This window comes from Podarcis raffonei, chromosome 17, assembly GCF_027172205.1.
Source record: "Podarcis raffonei isolate rPodRaf1 chromosome 17, rPodRaf1.pri, whole genome shotgun sequence".
Lineage (NCBI taxonomy): Eukaryota > Metazoa > Chordata > Lepidosauria > Squamata > Lacertidae > Podarcis > Podarcis raffonei.
Window position 1 is genome coordinate 38203595 of NC_070618.1, and position 18611 is coordinate 38222205.

At 48.1% G+C, this 18611-nt stretch overlaps 1 protein-coding gene across 4 annotated transcripts in view; it reads left to right on the forward strand.

Annotated features, from left to right (window-relative positions):
• CCNQ (cyclin Q) overlaps nt 1–16943 on the forward strand; it is a 69102-nt gene extending 52159 nt beyond the window's left edge. Inside the window, exons 1-6 of one of the 4 annotated variants that reach the window (XM_053371096.1) lie at nt 7618–7672; nt 10010–10121; nt 11030–11213; nt 12198–12330; nt 13334–13561; nt 16322–16943. In XM_053371096.1, the coding sequence (XP_053227071.1) occupies nt 10034–10121; nt 11030–11213; nt 12198–12330; nt 13334–13561; nt 16322–16411 (723 nt within the window). In that variant the 5' untranslated portion in view covers nt 7618–7672; nt 10010–10033 and the 3' untranslated portion in view covers nt 16412–16943. Of the gene's footprint in view, nt 1–7617; nt 7700–8648; nt 8884–10009; nt 10122–11029; nt 11214–12197; nt 12331–13333; nt 13562–16321 lie in introns of those variants that run through there. The other 3 variants (XM_053371095.1, XM_053371094.1, XM_053371093.1) reach the window with 3 other exon arrangements.
• Nucleotides 16944–18611: the final 1668 nt, after the last annotated feature.

The window sequence follows — 18611 nt, forward strand, 5'->3', positions numbered from 1 at the left end:
AATTCCTTGATCTGGAAATAAATCTCTGTTGTAGAGTTAAAAGCTGAACCCCAGCTTTGTATTTTCAGCCTTTATTTAATTTAGAATAGTTTTGTTGCCACTTTATAATCCTGAGGGTCTCTCAAAACTGCAAAAAAAATCTCAGTAAAAATCACATCCAGGTCTGGTATCAGGGACATTAATGCCAGAGTGTCTCTTTGGTGCCAGGATTAGTCAGCAAGCATTTCCTGCCTTGGTCTTCCTTTTGGCTGCCATGTGGCTTCTGCCTAGTAGGTAGCAGAGCCTCCGTCTAGGCACAGGACTGGTGCTGGACAGCTGGACCTTGCTCAGCTCATGATGGAGGTGCATCTTCCCTTTCTGGCAGTTGCCAGGCAACAGCTCCCTCTGAGGCAAGAGAGTAGGGCTGAGCATCTGGAACAATGTGGGAACCTCTGTTCAAAGGCAGCACTTAGGAAATTCATTACCACATATGCCATGGCAGCTCCCATTGCCACAACGTCAAGGAAAGTCCAAAATCCAGGGAGCTGTGTTGATCCAGGAGACATGAATTTACATCCCTGATCATCCATGAGGCACAACTGTGGTTCTGTGCATAATTTCCTGGCAGTGAACTGCATTGAACTCAGTAGCGCTTACTTCTGACTGCATAGGTTCAACTTGCAAATCACACTGAACTTTAAGGCAAGACCTAGGAACACCTTCAGCCAACTAATATACAACATATAGCTTAGAAAAGCAAACAACTCTGCAAAGTGGTGTTATCATTTTAAATTGCGAGCATGAAGTAGGAACCCCAACAAAAGAAAGCTGTCTCCAGCCTCGCCTTGTTTATTCCCCATCCTTCTCCGACTTCCTTTATGTAATTTGCAAGAAACTTGAAATCTTCTTTACCACCTCATTCCATTGTCAAAGCAATGAAGGTTCATCAGCTACCCCCTGGTAAACAGATTTGGCAGATTTGATCTTGTTTCAAAAGCATGCAAAACTTGTTTGACCAGGGACTTGTTGTTGTTGGCATCCGCCTGTCTTAAGAGGCAATGGAGTACACCTTGGTGTGTGTGTGTGTGAAGTAATACCACTGGAGAATCACAGCACCTGCTGTGGCTGCAGAGACCAGTAACTTGTAACTGCTACCTCCTGCATTGTTTCTGCTGTGATAGTAGCACCAAAGGAACCTCCCTGTGGTGCACGCTTGGGCAGAGTGTATGGGGGTCCTGGGCAGCCCAGACAACAAGACCCCCTCTCCCAGCCTCACTGATGGGGTCCAAAGGAAAGCAGAGCAATACATTTGGCACCAACTTGGCTGCAAGAGTTTCCGGAAGGAGGCGTACAAGAGACTACTGTGGAACAAAAGGAGTATGTGAGTAGCACACCACATGAGTGCAGTTCTCTCATGTTTTAAAAAACTATTGTCTGTCACTGGCCTAGAATTAAATATATTTTTGCTAAAATGCAAAAGTAGCTCCCAGTATGTTTATCCTGATTTCTCAGCACTCAGCAAAACCCTCACGATGCATCTCTCTGAAGGATCAACTCATTCTCTCTGTTGCTTGTGGCAGCAGTCCCGTGCCCAGAGTTTTCCCTGTGTTAAGTGCCCATGCTGCTCTTTCTCACTGAATTCAGATGGAGTTCAGCCTAGGAGATGGCCAGGAGATTTGAACATCCTGCTCTTCTGACCCAGGTAGTAGCTGGTGGATGATGTGTATGAAACATTTCTGTCAAGGTTGTAGCAGTGCAAGCTGCCGAGTATCAATTACTGATGGGAGTACAACAGTATGGAACTGGGCAGGTGCCAACTCCTGGCTCCTTCGCACAACACTGCAGCTTGGCATGATGTGGCTTCTGGCAAGGGTGCTAAAGAGAAGTTTTAATCCGCTCCCCCCCCCCCGTGTTAATGAGATTCAAGCAGGATGTTCATATGGGAGGAGGGGAGTTAAAGGGGATTTAGAAGAAGTTCAGGAGCCCCACCCTTGACTCACCACCATTTCCCCTCTTCTAAAAGCAACCAAATAAGCTGTCACAAAAGGCAAGGGGGACAGATCCCCTCTGCCCCCCCCCATATATCAAACACTGGTTTTCAGCTACTGCAAGTATTAGATACTTAGAACACATAATCTAAGACACAAAGCACAGGTTTTAATATAGTGGAAGATTTTCACATCCTTTATTGGAATAACTCAGGTGAATATAAATTGTTAACCATCAGGGCTGTGTGATATTGAGGAAAACACAGGAAAACCTGAGAATATGTTAGTCTTGCTAGAATTCACCTTTAAGAAAGCTTCATTTACTATAAACTAAACTAAGCTACTTTCTGCTCCTTCTGGTTTCAAAATTCTGTTCTGAGGTTCTAAACAACTTCAGCCTTTTTTAAAAAAAAGATATTTATTGAGATTTTCCACCTTAATACATTAAAAAATCAAAAAACAAAAAACAAAAAAGTTAAAAACACATAAAGTTTACAATCCGTATTTTCAATAACATATTTCCCTGACTTCCCCACACCTCCCCTTCTTATATTCCAATTCAAATTGTTAGTTCAACAAGTTCTTATCCCCAATTTTTGACCTTTTTATATTTAATTCATTTTAGAAAAACCAATTTTAACTTATAAACATCAATATTTGTACATCAGTGCTCATTCTTAAAACTTTTTTCTAAAGTCGACCCAAATTCCCTTCCACAAATTCCCCAATTTTCATACTAATAACAAAACAAAATAAAAAAACAGATTATAATTGTACACCCTTTGGATTCCCAAACCCCACCCCACCCCTTTCCCGGTTTCGATCCCCAACAAATGTCCATCAGTCTTAGTCTACTATCAGCCTGGAGACCTCACGTCCGAGGCTCTTAATTCTCTCTCAATTCCTCTCTGCCGGTTTTTTTGGTAGTCCTTGGTATTAAACACCAGATCTCGGAGAAGCTCTGTCCCAGTAGGGTCCATGTTTCTTCCAGCCAGACCTCCATACTTAAAAGTGGAGCCCGAATCTTGTTTCTTACTCCTTTTAAGTCCAAATGTCCCGAAAGCTCCAACTTCCACCTTAATCAAATTTGTAATCCATAGGTCTTCAGATCTCCACATAAGGAGATCTCTCCATTCTTCAATCTCCAATTCAGACCAGATTTTCATCATCCAGTACTTATTTTCCTTTGTAACCATCATGTCAGGCCTCTGGCTCTCCTTTGTCATCTGCAACATTACATCTCCTCCTTCCTTTTCCTCAGAAACAACATATATCTCTTTCTCCACACTCTCAAATCTCTCAAGTTTCTCTTCTTGTCCAGCTGCATGAACTTCCTGAGTCAAATCCTTATCAAATTCAATGAATTTGTTTACTGTTAAGTCCAGAGTTGCAACATTGGTAGCCAAAACATCAATTTGACCTTGTAACTTTCCCAAGAGAAGAAAAACTCTGTCCAATTTAGCTTGAATTTTTCCTCCTTCGGCCATTCTTGTAATGTCCCAAAACCCCCTCTAGAGGGATTTTGGTTACTTAATCTTCCTTCCAGTTCAAATCCAAAAATCAAGTTAGTTTGTATCAGTTCTTCCTTGTTTTCAGCAAAATATAACCAAATTGAAACAAATATATCCAGCAGAGACAGCAGAAACAAAGTTCTCTTTTTCCTTCTTGACAGCTAATTTGACAGCTGTCAAACTCTTCTATATCTCCTCAACAGGCTCTCTCGCGGATCACTCCCGGGTCCGGGGGGGGTGGCACTTCAGCTCTCAAAATTAGCTCTTATCCTCCAGTGAAATTACTTATACTGCCAAATCGTGAAATTAATGTCTTTTACCCAATAAAGAAGAAGAAGTTCTCTCGACCTTAGTTAACTAGTCCTTGCTTTAAATTATTTACAAGACGGGGAGACGGACTTCTTGTTTGCGCCTTCCCTGATCGTGCCTAATTCAAAAAATTTTTTTCTTTGCAAATCCAATTTCCGTACTACTCATGGGTTGTTGCTTTTAAAGTCCAATTGTTCACAAGAAGAAGTCAGCGCTCTCTGACCATGGCATGCGGCTTCACTCCGCAGGAGAAGCAGTCGACTCTCAGCACCGCACCGCTCGCCCCGTCCCCCGTTCCAAAGCCTTTAAAAAGGCTCCTTCGCGGGTCGGGGGGGGGGCGCAAATGGTGCCCGCCGAGTCACCAGGTTCACAGGCTTCAGCGCCTGTGATTTCTGAGGGTCCCCGCATCGCCGCAGCGGCAAGACCCAAATCCTGCGGAGCTGATTCCCTCCGGAGCTCGGAGAGAATCCGCCATTAGTCGATGGCGCTAACCCAGAAATTCCAACAATGTTCAGCCTTTGAACATTGTTGTTGTACTACTACTACTACTACTACTACTAGTATACTGTCCTTCGACCACAGGACAGTTCACAACATAAAAATACACAAGAATACATCACAAAGCAAAACGAAGAATAGCAACAAGCCAATAAACCCTTTCCTTAATTTACACCATCATAATAACTTACGTACATCCCCCCCCCCCCATGACCTACAGATATTGCAAGATAATATGTAGTATTTGCGGCTGAGTTGGATTTTGAAACCAGGTTTCACATGGCCAAGGCCACAGCATTATTTGCTGTGGCACACAGTATTCAAGCTCTGATGTTCCAGAAAATGTAGGTCATGTTTTGTTTGTGGCTTTTATCTTGCTATCTGAATATGTTCCTTGCACTTCTGTTACCTTTAAATCGTGTTCACTGGGTTTTTTCTTCTGGTGTACCTCAGTGCCCAGTGTGCTCTTCCAATTTACTCTATGTATGTGGTGAAAGTTAGGTTAGGCTTAGTAAATTTGTATTTATATGTCAATAATTTGCACTTCGTGAAATTGACCCTTGACTATGGATTTGAAAGTGCACGTCACAATAAACTGCCTGATTTTTCAGATGCCCCAGGACTTTTTCACTGTGACAGAGACTTGAACCTTGGAGGCATGTTCCTCAACAGCCTTCTAACGAAAAGGATATCCTCCCAAATGTTGTTTCAGACCCTCAGTCACTGCAGTACAAATGCATAGATTGAAAATGTGCAACCAGCCATGAGTTGAGCAGTCTGCACAAATGCAGGACATTTCCTTTTTTCCAGGCTTCATTGGAGAACTCCACTGGAGGCTGGATGGGGTTGGGGCTGGTGAGGCAGTGGTGGGCTCTCCCATCCATTTTTTTCACCTGCTTCTATCATTTGTCTCAACTCCCAGCCCCCACCCTACCAACCTGCTTGGCGAAGAAGTGTGTGAATGGCAGCACCAGATGGAAGAGAGACAGGAAAAGACCCATTCTCAAATTTAAAGGGGGAAACTCTGGGTTGCAAACTGACAACTGTGCTGAAACTGACCAGAGGCTTCCAATAGGGTAAACACCATGTGTTTTCCTGTAGAAACACCATTGTGCACAACTAGATGCCCTCGTCTGCCCCAGCTGCAACAAAATATGCCTCTCCTGCATTGGTCTCAACAGCCATAGCAGCTGTTAACTCTCCAACGGGTTGACTTTGCCCCCAATGGCACACTCTTCCTGAGACAGACAGATGCCATCAAGAAAACCAAGATCAGCTGGCTCTGATGTATATTATGGTATAGAAAAAATAGGGGGGGTTGGCTTTTGATGCCCAACTCCCCAAGGGACTGAGTCCCCTAAGTCCATGATCAGTAAGAGATGAATGGATGGAGGCAAGATCCATAGAAAGCAAGGCAGATCTTTATTTTTCTGTTGCAACAAAGTTCCCTCTCCTCCTTGCAAGGAGGTGGCAGAGACCCAGAACAATGGTGCGTAAGCCCTTATAAAGACTTTTGAAATTGCCCACCCTGTAACCCAAGACCACCCCCAAAAATCATACCTACGTCACAGAAAGAGGTGGTCTTCAGCAGAAATTTGAGTGTGTTGCTTCTCCCCTGTCTGCCAGGATACCAGATAATGCCTTACTTGATTGCATTTTCTGGGCAGCCTGGCCATTCTTTTGAGATGGTAAATACTTTAGTTACTGAACCTCTTACACATATTGATAGTTTGCTCAGCTTAACAGATACTTGCCAGACTGTTTTTTCAGGGAGGTGTAAGCCCCTACAGTCCAAAAACAATTGGAAAGCTTTACCCATTTCCTTCCTCCTTGCAGAGAAATACTTGAAGTCAATTTGGGAGAGTCAAAATGGCTTCAGGATTGCTCTCCTGTACTATTTCAGAGATGTGGTTTATATATGTTTGCCTTGTACATTTTTGAACATTGATTCTGTATTTGAGACCTTACAATTGTCATCGATGTGCACGGTACTTTACAGTCTAATATTTATTTAGCTGTGCAGGGGTTGGACTCCATGACACTTTGTGTCCCTTCTAAGTGCAGAGTTCTATGAATCATAGAATTGTCGAGTTGGAAAGAACCACGAGGGTCATCTAGTCCTACCCCCTGCAGTGTAGGAATATTTCGTCCAATGTGGGGCTCAAACCCCAAACCCTGAGATTAAGAGTCTCATGCTCTACCAACTGGGCTATGATTTGTATTATAAGATAAACAGGAAAGCAAGAGGACATGTTCTTTTTCCTATTTTTTATATATGTTGTGGTGTTGGTTATATCTTTTTGGTAATGCACTATATTGTTTTTTCTTATGCTGTCTTTCCCCCCCTTTTTCTTCTTTGTGTTTTGTTTGGTCATAAGTGTTATAATTGTGGAAAATGTAATAATTTTTTGGGGGGGAAAAAAAGGAAAACAAGAGGACGCGAATGGAGGCAGAGCAAACATGTTGTTTCAGTTGCCTTGCTTAGGCTTAGGTCTAGTGTATGCTGCTGCTTAGCTATTTACTCAGAAGTAAATTCCACTGTGCCCAATGGGAGGCTTCCTCCTTAGCGATGGGTAACTCCGGACTGCAGCCTCATCCATCCGTCAGGCCATTTGGTTCCAAATGAATTTTGAACCGGCACCCTCTCGTGGGGAATCGTCGTAAAACACACGCCACGGCTCTTTTCAGTTACAGGTAACTCGCATCTTACACTTGCACGACCACAGGTTTGTGCGGGTGGCGGGGAAATAAAGCAAGGGCGAGTTGGCGGGGGGGACGGGGACCTGTCCGTGGAAAGAGCTCTGCCTTGCTCCCGGAGCCCTCGCCAGTCCTTCCCGGAACCTGGAAGGCTCCAAAAGCTCTTTCCGCGGTGTGTTTCCCCGTTTGTGTTTCCCTGCTGCTCACGGAAAAACCTGCCCGGGCCGGAGCTTCAGGCCTCCGCTTCCCTTGCTTCCCCGAGCCCCGGAGGCGAGGCGGAGGGCGAGGACGTGTCACTGCAGCGCTGCGCCGAAGAAGCGCGCCCGGGGCAGCAGCCGGCGAGGGCAGCGCTGCGCCTGGAAGCCTCGGCGGGAAAGAAGTCTCCGCCCAGGCGAGGCAGGGAAGGCCGGCCGAGGGGCGGAGAGCAGGAAGAGCGCACCGGAGCGCGCGGAGGAAGACGGCGCCGCGCCCGAGAGGACGTTTCCTGGCGCGCGCCTCCGGCCCGGCTCCGCTTGGGGGCGACGGGGCCCGGGAGCTGCGCGCCGGCTCGGCTGCCTTTGGTCCGCGCGGAGGCGCCACGCAGGGCTGCAGCGCGCGGCCGGGCCGGGCTCCTCCTCCCCCCGCGCGGCGGCGCCTGCTCCGCGGCCTCCCGCGCCGGCAGCTGCGCGCCTCGGCTCCCGCCAGGAGCAGGTCCGCGGAGGCGAGCGAGTGCCCGGGGTGGGTCGGGGCACCGGAGGGGGGGGGCGGCGGGCGAGGGCGGGGCTGCGCCCTCCTTTCCTTTGTGCAGATGGAAACCAGGGAGGCTCCGGAGCGGGGGGTGGGCTCTGCAGGGCCGGCGCCATCCTCAGGGCAGCCGGGCAGCCGCCCAGGGCGCAGACCTCTCGAGGGGCGCAGCCTTATGCAGAAAGACCTTCGTTGTATCTTACAAAGTTCTGATAACATTTTACTTTTGTATTTTATATTTTGAAGGATGTTATAATTTGTACAAGACATGTTATTTTTTGACAAATCGAGGTGAGCAACCAAAAAAATTGGGTGGACATACTTCGCCTTCCTAGTGTGCAAACTAGATTGGCACCAGCTGGGCTGAACTTTGCAGGCTCTGGGTTCTGCTGCCTCGGCCTCGGCACTGTAATGCCAGAGGGACTTTCCTACCATGGTTGAGGGGCTGGGCATGGTGTGCCTTTCTTGCGTTCCTCCTTCCTTCCACTCCACTTTCTTCACTGACTGCAGAACCCATTTTTGGAGATACCTTAAGAAATGTTGGTGGATGCAACTCCCCTGATCTCTTACTGTTGCTCAAATCGGCTGGGGCTTTTGGGAGTCCCAGCAGTACCACAGGTTCCTCCATCCCTGTTTTTAAACAGCCCTGGCATTAATGAATTGTGGGTTTCCCATTGGGGCACCTGGTCAGTCAAGGTGAGAACAGGATGCTGGCTTGGAAAGGCCATTGACATGGTCCGGCAGAGCTCTTCTTCCGTTCTGATTCATGTTAGTTGATTCTGAGTGTGCATACTTCCTCTAGAGTAGAAAAGATAGCTGGAGGAGGAGAGTGGCTGCCCATATATATATATATATATATATATATGCATATGTATATGTGCATATATACACATGCTCCCTCCCTTGCCTTCCAGAGCCATATTCGCTCTCAGATAACCTGGCAGGGGCTCCCCCACTTACACAGAGAGAAAGACACATCACCCTCCCCCCACACGAAGATGTATCATCAGGATGGGGAGGGAGGGCAGGTTTAACGCCCCCCCTCCAAATCCCACGCACACTGCTCTTAGCTTTTCTTAACTCATTTTTATTGGATGGGGAAGTGAAGGCTTAAGACTCCCCCACCCCAGCAATCCTGAGGAACATCACCCATGAATCCTGCCTCTGCTGAACTGTGGGTGAGGTTTTCCCTGCTCTGACGGAGGAGGAGGAGGAGTGTGGCCTTGGCAGAGGTGCCATGGGCCAGATCCGGCCTGTAGCTTAGTGGTTCTTTCTCACTGGCCTGTACAGATACTTTCACAATGTCCTGCTGGGAACTCCTCTGATTTGTTTGCAGTGGGAGGAATATCAGTGTCGCACTCTTCCAGTTCGGCTTGCATGGCAGATTCATCTTCCCTCCTCCTCCTCCCATGTGCTGTTCTGGGGGTTCTCCAACACCCTCTCCCACCCACACCGCTGATTCAGTGGAAGTAGGCCAGAGCTGCATCCCTTCTCTTAGTGTGAGCGTATAAAGTGTTGCCTTACCATATGTTAGGAACAAGCACGTTCTTGTATTTTCTGGATGCCGTTTCCATTTAATCCTGTCCTCCTTGCGCTACAACTTGCTATGAGCATGGGTGCTAGTATTAGGTGCTCCTCTTGACAGGAGTTATAAATAGTGCCCCCCAGCTGTTTTAGATAATGTTTTGCTTTTAGGCAGAGATGGACTTCCCTCCATAAAAAGGTAAAGGTAAAGGGCCCCTGACAGTTAAGTCCAGTCACAAACAACTCAGGGGTTGCTGTGCTCATCTCGCTTTATTGGCCAAGGGAGCCGACATTTGTCCGCAGACAGTTTTTCTGGGTCATGTGGCCAGCATGACTAAGCCGCTTCTGGCAAAACTAGAGTAGTGCCTGGAAACGCCGTTTACCTTCCCGCCGAAGCAGTACCTATTTATCTACTTGCAATTTGACATGCTTTTGAACTGCTAGGTTGGTAGAAGCTGGGACCGAACAACAGGAGCTCACCCCGTCACAGGGATTTGAACCGCCAACCTTCCAACTGGCAAGCCCTAGGCTCTGTGATTTACGCCACAGCACCACCTGCGTCCCTTCCCTCCATATCTGTCCTTAATTCAGTGCAGCCTGAGCATGCAACTCTTGCTAGACTGCCATGGCCTTAGGGAGTGGAGCAGGTGGTAGCAGCTGACTGTCAGTCAAAGGAATGGGACTCAAAGAGCAGCATCATATTGGGAGCAAGGGGCTTTGCCTAGGCCGTTTCCTAGGGGCGTTTCCTAAGGCAGTTTTGGGTTCTTTTTGTTTCTGCAGGCTCTTTGGAACACACCAACATTCATGGATTCTGCTGGGTTGTCAGAGGCCGGTCAGGTAGCTGCCGATGCCAGGACACACTTCAAAGTCTGCAGGTTCATCATGGAGGCAGGTGAGAGGGGTGCTGGGCTCTGCATTTTGTTGCAGCTGAGGAACGCTTGGTCAGTAGTGCCCCAATTCCTGTGAGAAAGGAGGGTTATGTTGGAAGGGGAAAGGTGATTTGAGGAGACACAGGACCAGGTGTGGCAATCTTTGTGGCTTGGAGGGTAGAGGGTCCTGCCTGGTTGGGTTGGAGGCAAGCCCAGAGCTGCGAAATGAAGGAGTTGGTGGCGCCATTGTTAGTCAGTGAGAAACAGGAAAACAATTCAAGCAGTATGCTCTTTTAAAATTAATGCTGTTTTCGGTTAACTGTAATAAATTGTTAAGCTCAATGACATTTTGTTTTTAAAAATAAATTGCATAGTGTCGGTACTTTTGCACTCACAGGAAAACTGAAAGGTGGTGGAGGCAGGCTTGGGGTAAAAACATTGTCTGAATAATTTGTCTTGTATCTCCAAAAGGAAAAGGCTGGTTGCTTCATTTTAGAACGGAAGCTAAAACGTCAAGGAAAATCAAGAAATATTGTTTAGGAGGAAATCTGCCCTGATTGAGGGAAGGGGGAGCCCATAGGAATCTCTAGGGTGGAAGCGACATTTAGGTGCCTACAGGCAGAAAATATGAACGCCCCTTCCTCCCAATGGTTAAAATGGGATGTAATCCACTGGAAAAAATTTCTGAGTCTTCATCACTGAAAGGAATTGGATCTGCGCATGGTTTGGCACAGCTCCCATTCATTTTAGAGAGGTTTGCGCAGGAGAACTTCCCAGTGGATTTTCCCTCACCACAACCTTGTTAGTTTGCCCTCTCCCTCTTCTGCACCCTGCTTTGTGGCCAAGCCACCTGTGAGTCAAGGGGCCCTGCACTTTGCTTCCCCCCTCAGCCCCCGGTCCTGGCCTTGCTGATTCTTTTCTCCATTGACAGGTGTGAAGCTGGGCTTGCGCTCTGTCCCCATTGCCACAGCATGCACCATTTACCACCGGTTCTTTATGGAGGTGCCTCTGGAACCTTATGATCCCTACTTAGTAGCTATGGCTGCCCTTTACCTGGCGGGGAAGGTAGAAGAGCAGCACCTGCGGACAAGGGACATCATCAATGTCAGCCACAGGTAATAGGGACTGAGTGTGAGCGCTGGACTTAGCTGTATTAGGAGTATATATCTACATGGATGCAGAATAAGGCAAGCAGTTCAAATTTTTCTATTCCCTCCCCAACAGCCATTCCTTAGCCACTGAGTACGCTTTGTTCTCACTGGCCTTTTTGGGGGGGAGTCGCTTTCTAATTTACTTTTTTTGGACTTCTGCAGACCTTGGGGTTTCCCCAAGCCTGCTGATTCCGCCTTCTTGTGCATGAATAGTGGTGTTGTACCTACATAAGGAGGCATACTTGGAGAACTGAGTTTGCTGTTAGGATGTACAGTATGAGGGATTATACAGTTGTGCCCCTCCTCACTCATCTTGCCATTGTATCCTCCGCTTTCCACAGTGGGTGGGTGTGCTTGCAAGAGCAAGGAATAACAAAACCACCCCTCTTTTAATTTGGTTAAAGACATACACATCCCCACTTGCTTTTTTGAACTGCTTAAATCCAGTTATCCTCTTGACTGGCTTATGTCAAAGTTTATTCACAAGTGGCAGTGCAGACATTTGCCCCGTATAGTAAAATTTGTAGGTCAACCCTAATGTGAACAGCCCATGTGGCATAAACAAAAAAGGACCCCTTGCTGCAACCATCAGCCAGACTAAAGAGAAAACTGACTTAAAAAGTGAAATAAATGCTTTATCCATTAGGCTTTCTCCTTGTTGATTAAAAGTGCCCCCCACCAATTAATCAACTAACAGCTGTAGTTGATAAATCTACTAGTTATGGGGAACAAAGGCTGTAGCCCGATTCAGAATTCTAGGCAAGGGATTTGGCTTTCCACAAGATTTCCATAGAAGATTGTTCAGGCTTAGAAGGAACGCCTCCCTCTGTAAGACATTTGCACACAGCTTTTTTTGGGTGTTCAGAGAAAGAGAAAAATCAGTTTAATTTGTCACCTGCAAGAAGGAACCCCATAAACCCCCAGAATTTTTCCTCTTCTCCCCCACAGGTACTTGCACCCACGAAGTGACCCCCTGGAACTGGACATGCATTTCTGGGAGCTGAGAGACAGCATTGTCCAGTGTGAGCTGCTCATGCTGCGGGTGCTGTGCTTCCGTGTCTCCTTCCAGCACCCCCATAAGGTGCGGGCTGCTCAGGGTGCAAACGGGGTGCTTGACTTGCTTGGGAGGCAAAGGGCTACACCTTCACGACTCTCCTCCCACCTGGAGGAGCTCTTCCTTGCACGCCAAGCCTCTGGGTTCTGCTTCCACCTTCCAGATGGGAACAGACTGCAGAGGGTTAGACTAGGAGGAACAGATCAGAAGTCACAGTTCTGGCCAGAGAAGGGAAGGGAAGGCAGACATAGTAGCGGGGAGGAAAGATGGTACCCAGCAACACTCGTTCCCCAAGTGGTGGGGGAATGAACCCAGGCACGCTGGGAGCCAGCACTCCTGACTTTGGAGCCTTTCTCCATGGTTGAGAGCAGGTGCAGTAGGATTGGACGCTGGGGCAGCAGAATGTAGGAATGCAAAAGCCAGTATGGTGGCATGAATAAAGTACTGGGCTTGCGGGAGAGACCTGAGTTCAAATCCCTCACAAGTCATGAAGCTCACTGGGCAAATAGCTTGCCAGTTTCATCTGTGTTCCAGGGTTATTGTGAGAATAAAAGCAACACCTATTTTGCTTTGAAGAGTTGTATAGAGATTTTTCCACTACCAAGTGGCCAGGTGGTCTTCAGTGGGGCTGGGGAAGCTGTGGCTTCCACCATTCTCAATCATTAGTTGGGCTCAGGTTGTGCCTGATGGGAGTTCAGCAACACTGAGGGCCACAGTGTCCCTGGTGTTCAGGAGTCATCCAGGTTTTTTCCTAAACCAAGGTGACCTCTATGGTGGAGAGCCACACGCATGTGAGGACAAAGTGGGGGAAAGTTGTGAGTTTGTGTTGTTAGCCCCAAGGGACTGAATTATGGGACCAGAATCCAGTGGGGCTGAAGCAAGGGACATGGCCTTCGAAGAGCATCTGCCATGGATTTGCCACAAGCTCTAATCCCTTTTTGAAAGGAAGAGCTTTTGTGAGAGATGCTGCTCACAGGCGAAGCCCCTGGGTTTTCATCCATCGCTGACAGTTACTGTTCTCTTTCTGCAGTACCTTCTCCACTACTTGTTGTCCCTGAAGCACTGGATGAACCGGCACAGCTGGGATCGGACCCCAGTGGCCGTGGCAGCCTGGGCCTTGCTGCGGGACAGCTACCACGGGCCTCTGTGCCTGCAACACCCCCCTCAGCATATCGCTGCATCCGTCCTTTACCTGGCCCTGCAGTGTTACGGGGTGGAGGTGCCTGCTGATGCTGAAGCAGAGAGGCCTTGGTGGCAGGTAAGGGCGCGGGAGTGAGAGGTGGGCAGGCTGCTGGCGGGGCAAGCAGTCGGGTATCCCCTTTCAGCCCAACCTGGACCTGGACTCTTGTCTTGGAGCTGGCCCACGCAGTAGCCTTCTTCCTTCTTAATGGTCTGTTTCTATGCTGAATCAGAAGTACAGATAGTGCCACCCGTCGGCTGCTGAGCCTCTGCAGTCACATGGACTCCATGCTCCACACCAGCCACTTCCCTGCCTGTTATACAGTCATACCTTGTGTTGCGTTCCGCTCTTGTTGTGGACTTTCAGCTTACGAACATGGCAAACCCCCGGAAGTGTTTACTTCCGGGTTCGCCGCATGCACGGAAGTTATCTGAGCTCTTTGCACACATGCAGAAGCGCTTGATCGTGCCGCGCACATGTGCAGAAGAGGCACTCTAGTTGCAGACTTTTCAGGGTGCGAATGGCACCCCGAAATGGATTAAGTCTGCAGCTAGAGGTACCACTGTACAGGGATGTGCTAGGCCTGGGAACCAGCACAGGGGGAGGTTGCAGGCCTTCCCCTGCTGCTCATCAGACCCCCCTTCAATCCTCGGTGTGCCCTTAAGGGACAACTTAGGATTCAGAGGCCAAATGATACAGGATGCAGGTGATCTGCAGTCCTCCCAGTTTGTTATGGGAAAAAGAAAAAAGACAGATGCAGCCACAGGGTCATTGCACTGGATCAGGACGGGGGCATTAGAGAGCTGCTGCTGCTGCTGCTGCTGCTGCTGCTTTGTTTAAAAACCCTTTCTAGGACCCTCGTACCTACGGGGCCGCCTCTCCCGATATGCCCCACGAAGGACCTTAAGGTCCATATATAGCAACACCCTAGAGGTCTCGGGCCCTAAGGAAGTCAGATTAGCCTCAACCAGAGCCAGGGCCTTTTCAACACTGGCTCCAGCCTGGTGGAACGCTCTGTCTCATGAGACCAGGGCCCTGCAGGATCTGATTTCTTTCCGCAGGGCCTGTAAGACAGAGTTGTTCCACCTGGCCTTTGGCTTAGAATCAGTTTGATTCCACCCCCCCTTCTTTCCTTTCTCCTCCTGTGAAAAGGCTGCATCCTAATGTTTTAATGTTGTATTTTAATCTTTTTGTATTTTAATCAATTTGTTTTTATTATTGGTTGTTAGCCGTCCTGAGCCTGGTCTTGGCTGCGGAGGGCGGGGTATAAATAAAAAATTATTATTATTATTATTATTATTATTATTATTATTATTATTATTATTATTTCCCATACCTTGTGTGCTTGGTTCAAGTGTGCCCCCCCCCAACCAGCTGCCCTTTAAATTGTAAGCCTGAGGGCAGGACAATCCCTTGTTTGTTTTAAATAAATTGACCAGACATAAAAGAATAAATTGACCCATGGAGCAAAACATTCAAGTACCATATGGGGCAAACAGTAGCTGTGTATCAGTTTCAGCTGGGGAAACGGTGTGTGTGTGTGTGTGGGGATCCCTGCAAATTCATCTAGTTGCATCCAGAGACTGGAGCACATCCTTGCTTCTCTTTGGTGAGAGGAATGGTCACCAGTGCTCCCCCCCCCCCGAAATAAAGGTCCCAGTACTCACTATGAAACAGGGACGCGGGTGGCGCTGTGGGTGAAAGCCTCAGTGCCTAGGACTTGCCGATCGAAAGGTCGGCGGTTCGAATCCCCGTGGCGGGGTGCGCTCCCGTCGTTCGGTCCCAGTGCCTGCCAACCTAGCAGTTCGAAAGCACCCCCGGGTGCAAGTAGATAAATAGGGACCGCTTACCAGCGGGAAGGTAAACGGCGTTCCGTGTGCTGCGCTGGCTCGCCAGATGCAGCTTGTCACGCTGGCCACGTGACCCGGAAGTGTCTGTGGACAGCGCTGGCTCCCAGCCTCTAGAGTGAGATGAGCACACAACCCTAGAGTCTGTCAAGACTGGCCCGTACGGGCAGGGGTACCTTTACCTTTACCTTTTTACTCACTATGAAGTTACAACACACACACAGAAATGGGAGTGGGGAGAGAGAAATGGAGGCCTTTCACAATATCTGCAGCCATTTTACAGATATCCCCCCCAATATTTAACTGTTAAGCGAACATGTGATATCTGTACCCAATCGGAAGCACACCTATTTCCTACTTGGCTACTGAATAATCTTCATACTCCAGAGCTGTGACAAATTCCAAATATATCGGAGTGCTACAAAATGCATGCGGCAAAGGAAGCCTAAGGCTTTCCCATAAGGTGGGTAGGTAGCAATTGAGCAAAGGCGGGTGGTGGTGGCAGAGGAGGAAAGTCTCCCGCATGAAGCAATGGAGAGTTTCAAGGCACTGGGGAGGCAAAGAGGTTGGAGACAGTGAACGCCAGCGAGTTCTGGGCTTCGCCAGCTTCAATGCTAATAAGGAAGTGGGAGCAGCTAGGTCTTGGAAGAGGGAGACAGGGGCGCCCACTTTGCTGCTGCCAAAACCAAAGCTGCCACCGCTTCTGCTGCCACTGGAGCAAACTGGGAGGGCAAAGCAGCCTGCCAGGAGCGGCGGCTTTGGACTGGCAGGTCGGCCTCTCCAGGAGGCCCATCGTATTTTGACAGTGGAGCGGTCTCGCTCGCTTGGGAGGTGGTGACCTCTAATTCCTTGCAGGTTTTTAAGCAGAGGTTGGGTGGCCATCTGTCATGGATGCTTTAGCTGAGATTCCTTCATTGCAGGGCGTTGGACTAAGTGATCCTTGGGGTCCCTTCCAACTCTACAATTCTCTTCTGGTTTTCTCTCCTTCTAGGTGTTCAGCGAAGATCTCTCCAAGAATGTCATTGACCAGATTGTCTTGGGCTTGATCCAGATCTATACTCTGGATACAGAAATTTCTTAAGTACATCGGGCCGTAAGGAGAAGGCTTCAGTGTCCCAAGTCGACTGGTCACTTTAAGTGGGGTTGAGGTGATAGTGTTGCCCCCTGAAAACACACCAAATTTGTATCCTGTTTGTTTTGAGCGACCCAGTAGAGCAGAAGGGGCTGGATTGGTGTTTGTGCCTGGATAGACTGTGTTCTGTGGTGTCCCTGAATCCCTCTCCTGCCTGGAATTAGTCTGAAGCCTTTGATCCTCTACTCTCGACTTGGTGCCAGCTCAGAGTCCATGGGGAAAGAAGAACATGGGGAAGGAACCTGTTCCCTCCCTACTACAGGTGAAACATGTTGCCAGGATATTTCCCCCACCTGTTTCTGGAATGGCTCCCCAAAGCTTCAACGTACCAGTCATAGATCTTGGATAAAGTACCATGACTCCATGACATCTGACAAAGACTCCACTGCTGTGAATGCCTTAATTCCAGAGTACGAAAAATTCATGGATGAACTATGGCTGCCAATGAATCGAGAAAAATGGCATCACTCATTTCGAGCCTCATCATACCCCCTGCAGTTCTTTCCTCCCAGTGTTAGAAACTCAGACATATAAACTAGGAGCCAATTGGCACCTTGAATCCAGGTTGCGGTTGCTCCAACAGGGGTTGGACTAGATGACCCGAGTTCCATCTGTCAAGCTGAAATTTTGGCACTGATTGAACAGTCAGAAGTTCAATCCTTGAGTTCTTCCCTTTGCTTTTTCAAAACTCTACAACTCAAGTTTCGTCCAGTTTCACGGCAGTATCTTCAGGACATGCCAAAGTCTGTATGCTGATAGCACAAAATAATTAACATGAGATTTATTGCCATGGAATGTGATGGCTCTTAAAAAGGATTAGGCAAATTCATAAAGCCTTGGTTTTCACTGCTGTTAGCCTTGGTAGCTACTGGATGCCTTACTAGAAGCAATTCATAAATAAAATTAATATTAATAAAATTAATAATAATAAGTAATGTGTCCACAGACAGTATACCTTCTGAGTGCCGTTTCATTCTTATACCTCTGCCTGTTCCACTTGGGGTGGGGGTCAATTCTCCATGCTTCATAATGGCCAGATAACAAGAGAAAGCTCAGGGAGGCTGCCTGCCTTTGGCAACTTTCAAGGACATGCTGCAAGTCAGGTCGAAATGATGAGCCACTGCTGCTGCTGCCATGTGCACTACAGTCGCCCCCCCCACCTGTGGTTTGGGGTGGTTTTGCCCCCATCCCTCTGAGAATGAGCAGTACAGCAGAGGCAGATGCCAGCAGAGCCCTTTCTAGGGCATAGCTCTTGTGCCACAGCCCCCTGCTGCCTGTGCCACTGAGGGCTGCCAGCTCACCACTTGCTAACTAGATCTATTCCAGATTGACCTCTCATTGCGGTACATTTGCAGCTCAGCTCCTGCATGTCTGCCATATTTAGAGAGAACTTTAGTGACACACAGCCTGAACTTGTAGGAATGACTCTTTAGTCTTCAGTGGCCCATGGAAGCAAAAATGGCATTTCTTTATCTCTAGGGTGAATGCCCTTTATACTTCGTATTAGAAGTCAGAATGGAAAACCAGTTCAGTTTTCAAACGGAAGTGAACGTAAGGACTGAGGATGTGTGTGCTTCTAGTCCCCCCCCACACCTGTGGTGCGTCTTCCAAACCTGGCAATACCCTTAGCCAGCATACTCTAAGAGACCATCTACAGAGAGTGTTGTCAGGCATCAAGTGGAGAGGATGCTGGAAGTGGAGTTGTAATAAAGGAAGCATCTGCTACTGGTTAGAACAAGTTGGACTAGCCACACGGTGTTGCAGAGAGACGTGCTCCAGCTCTTGGTTCTAGCAAGCCAGCCACCCCCTCTCCCCCCCACTGTCAGTCGGCATCTTGTGTCCCACACTGCATACTTAGTTTTCATTGTTTTGCGACCCCCTTCCACTTTTAGGGTTTTCTTCTACAGTTTTTTGGGACAGTGGATGGAGCTTACTATTAGTGTATACTCCTTAGGATGGAGGAGAGGGGGGAAAAAGGTTTACCAAACTTACGCAAACTGTAGGTCCCTTGTGGATGGTCCCCAGTGTGGTCCACTTGACACTGATGATGGTAGCAGCCAAAGAAAGGAAATAAACTCTACATGCTATTTATTACAGCCCAGTGCATTTTGAGAAAAAGTCCTTTATCAAAGGCACTGTAAATGTACAA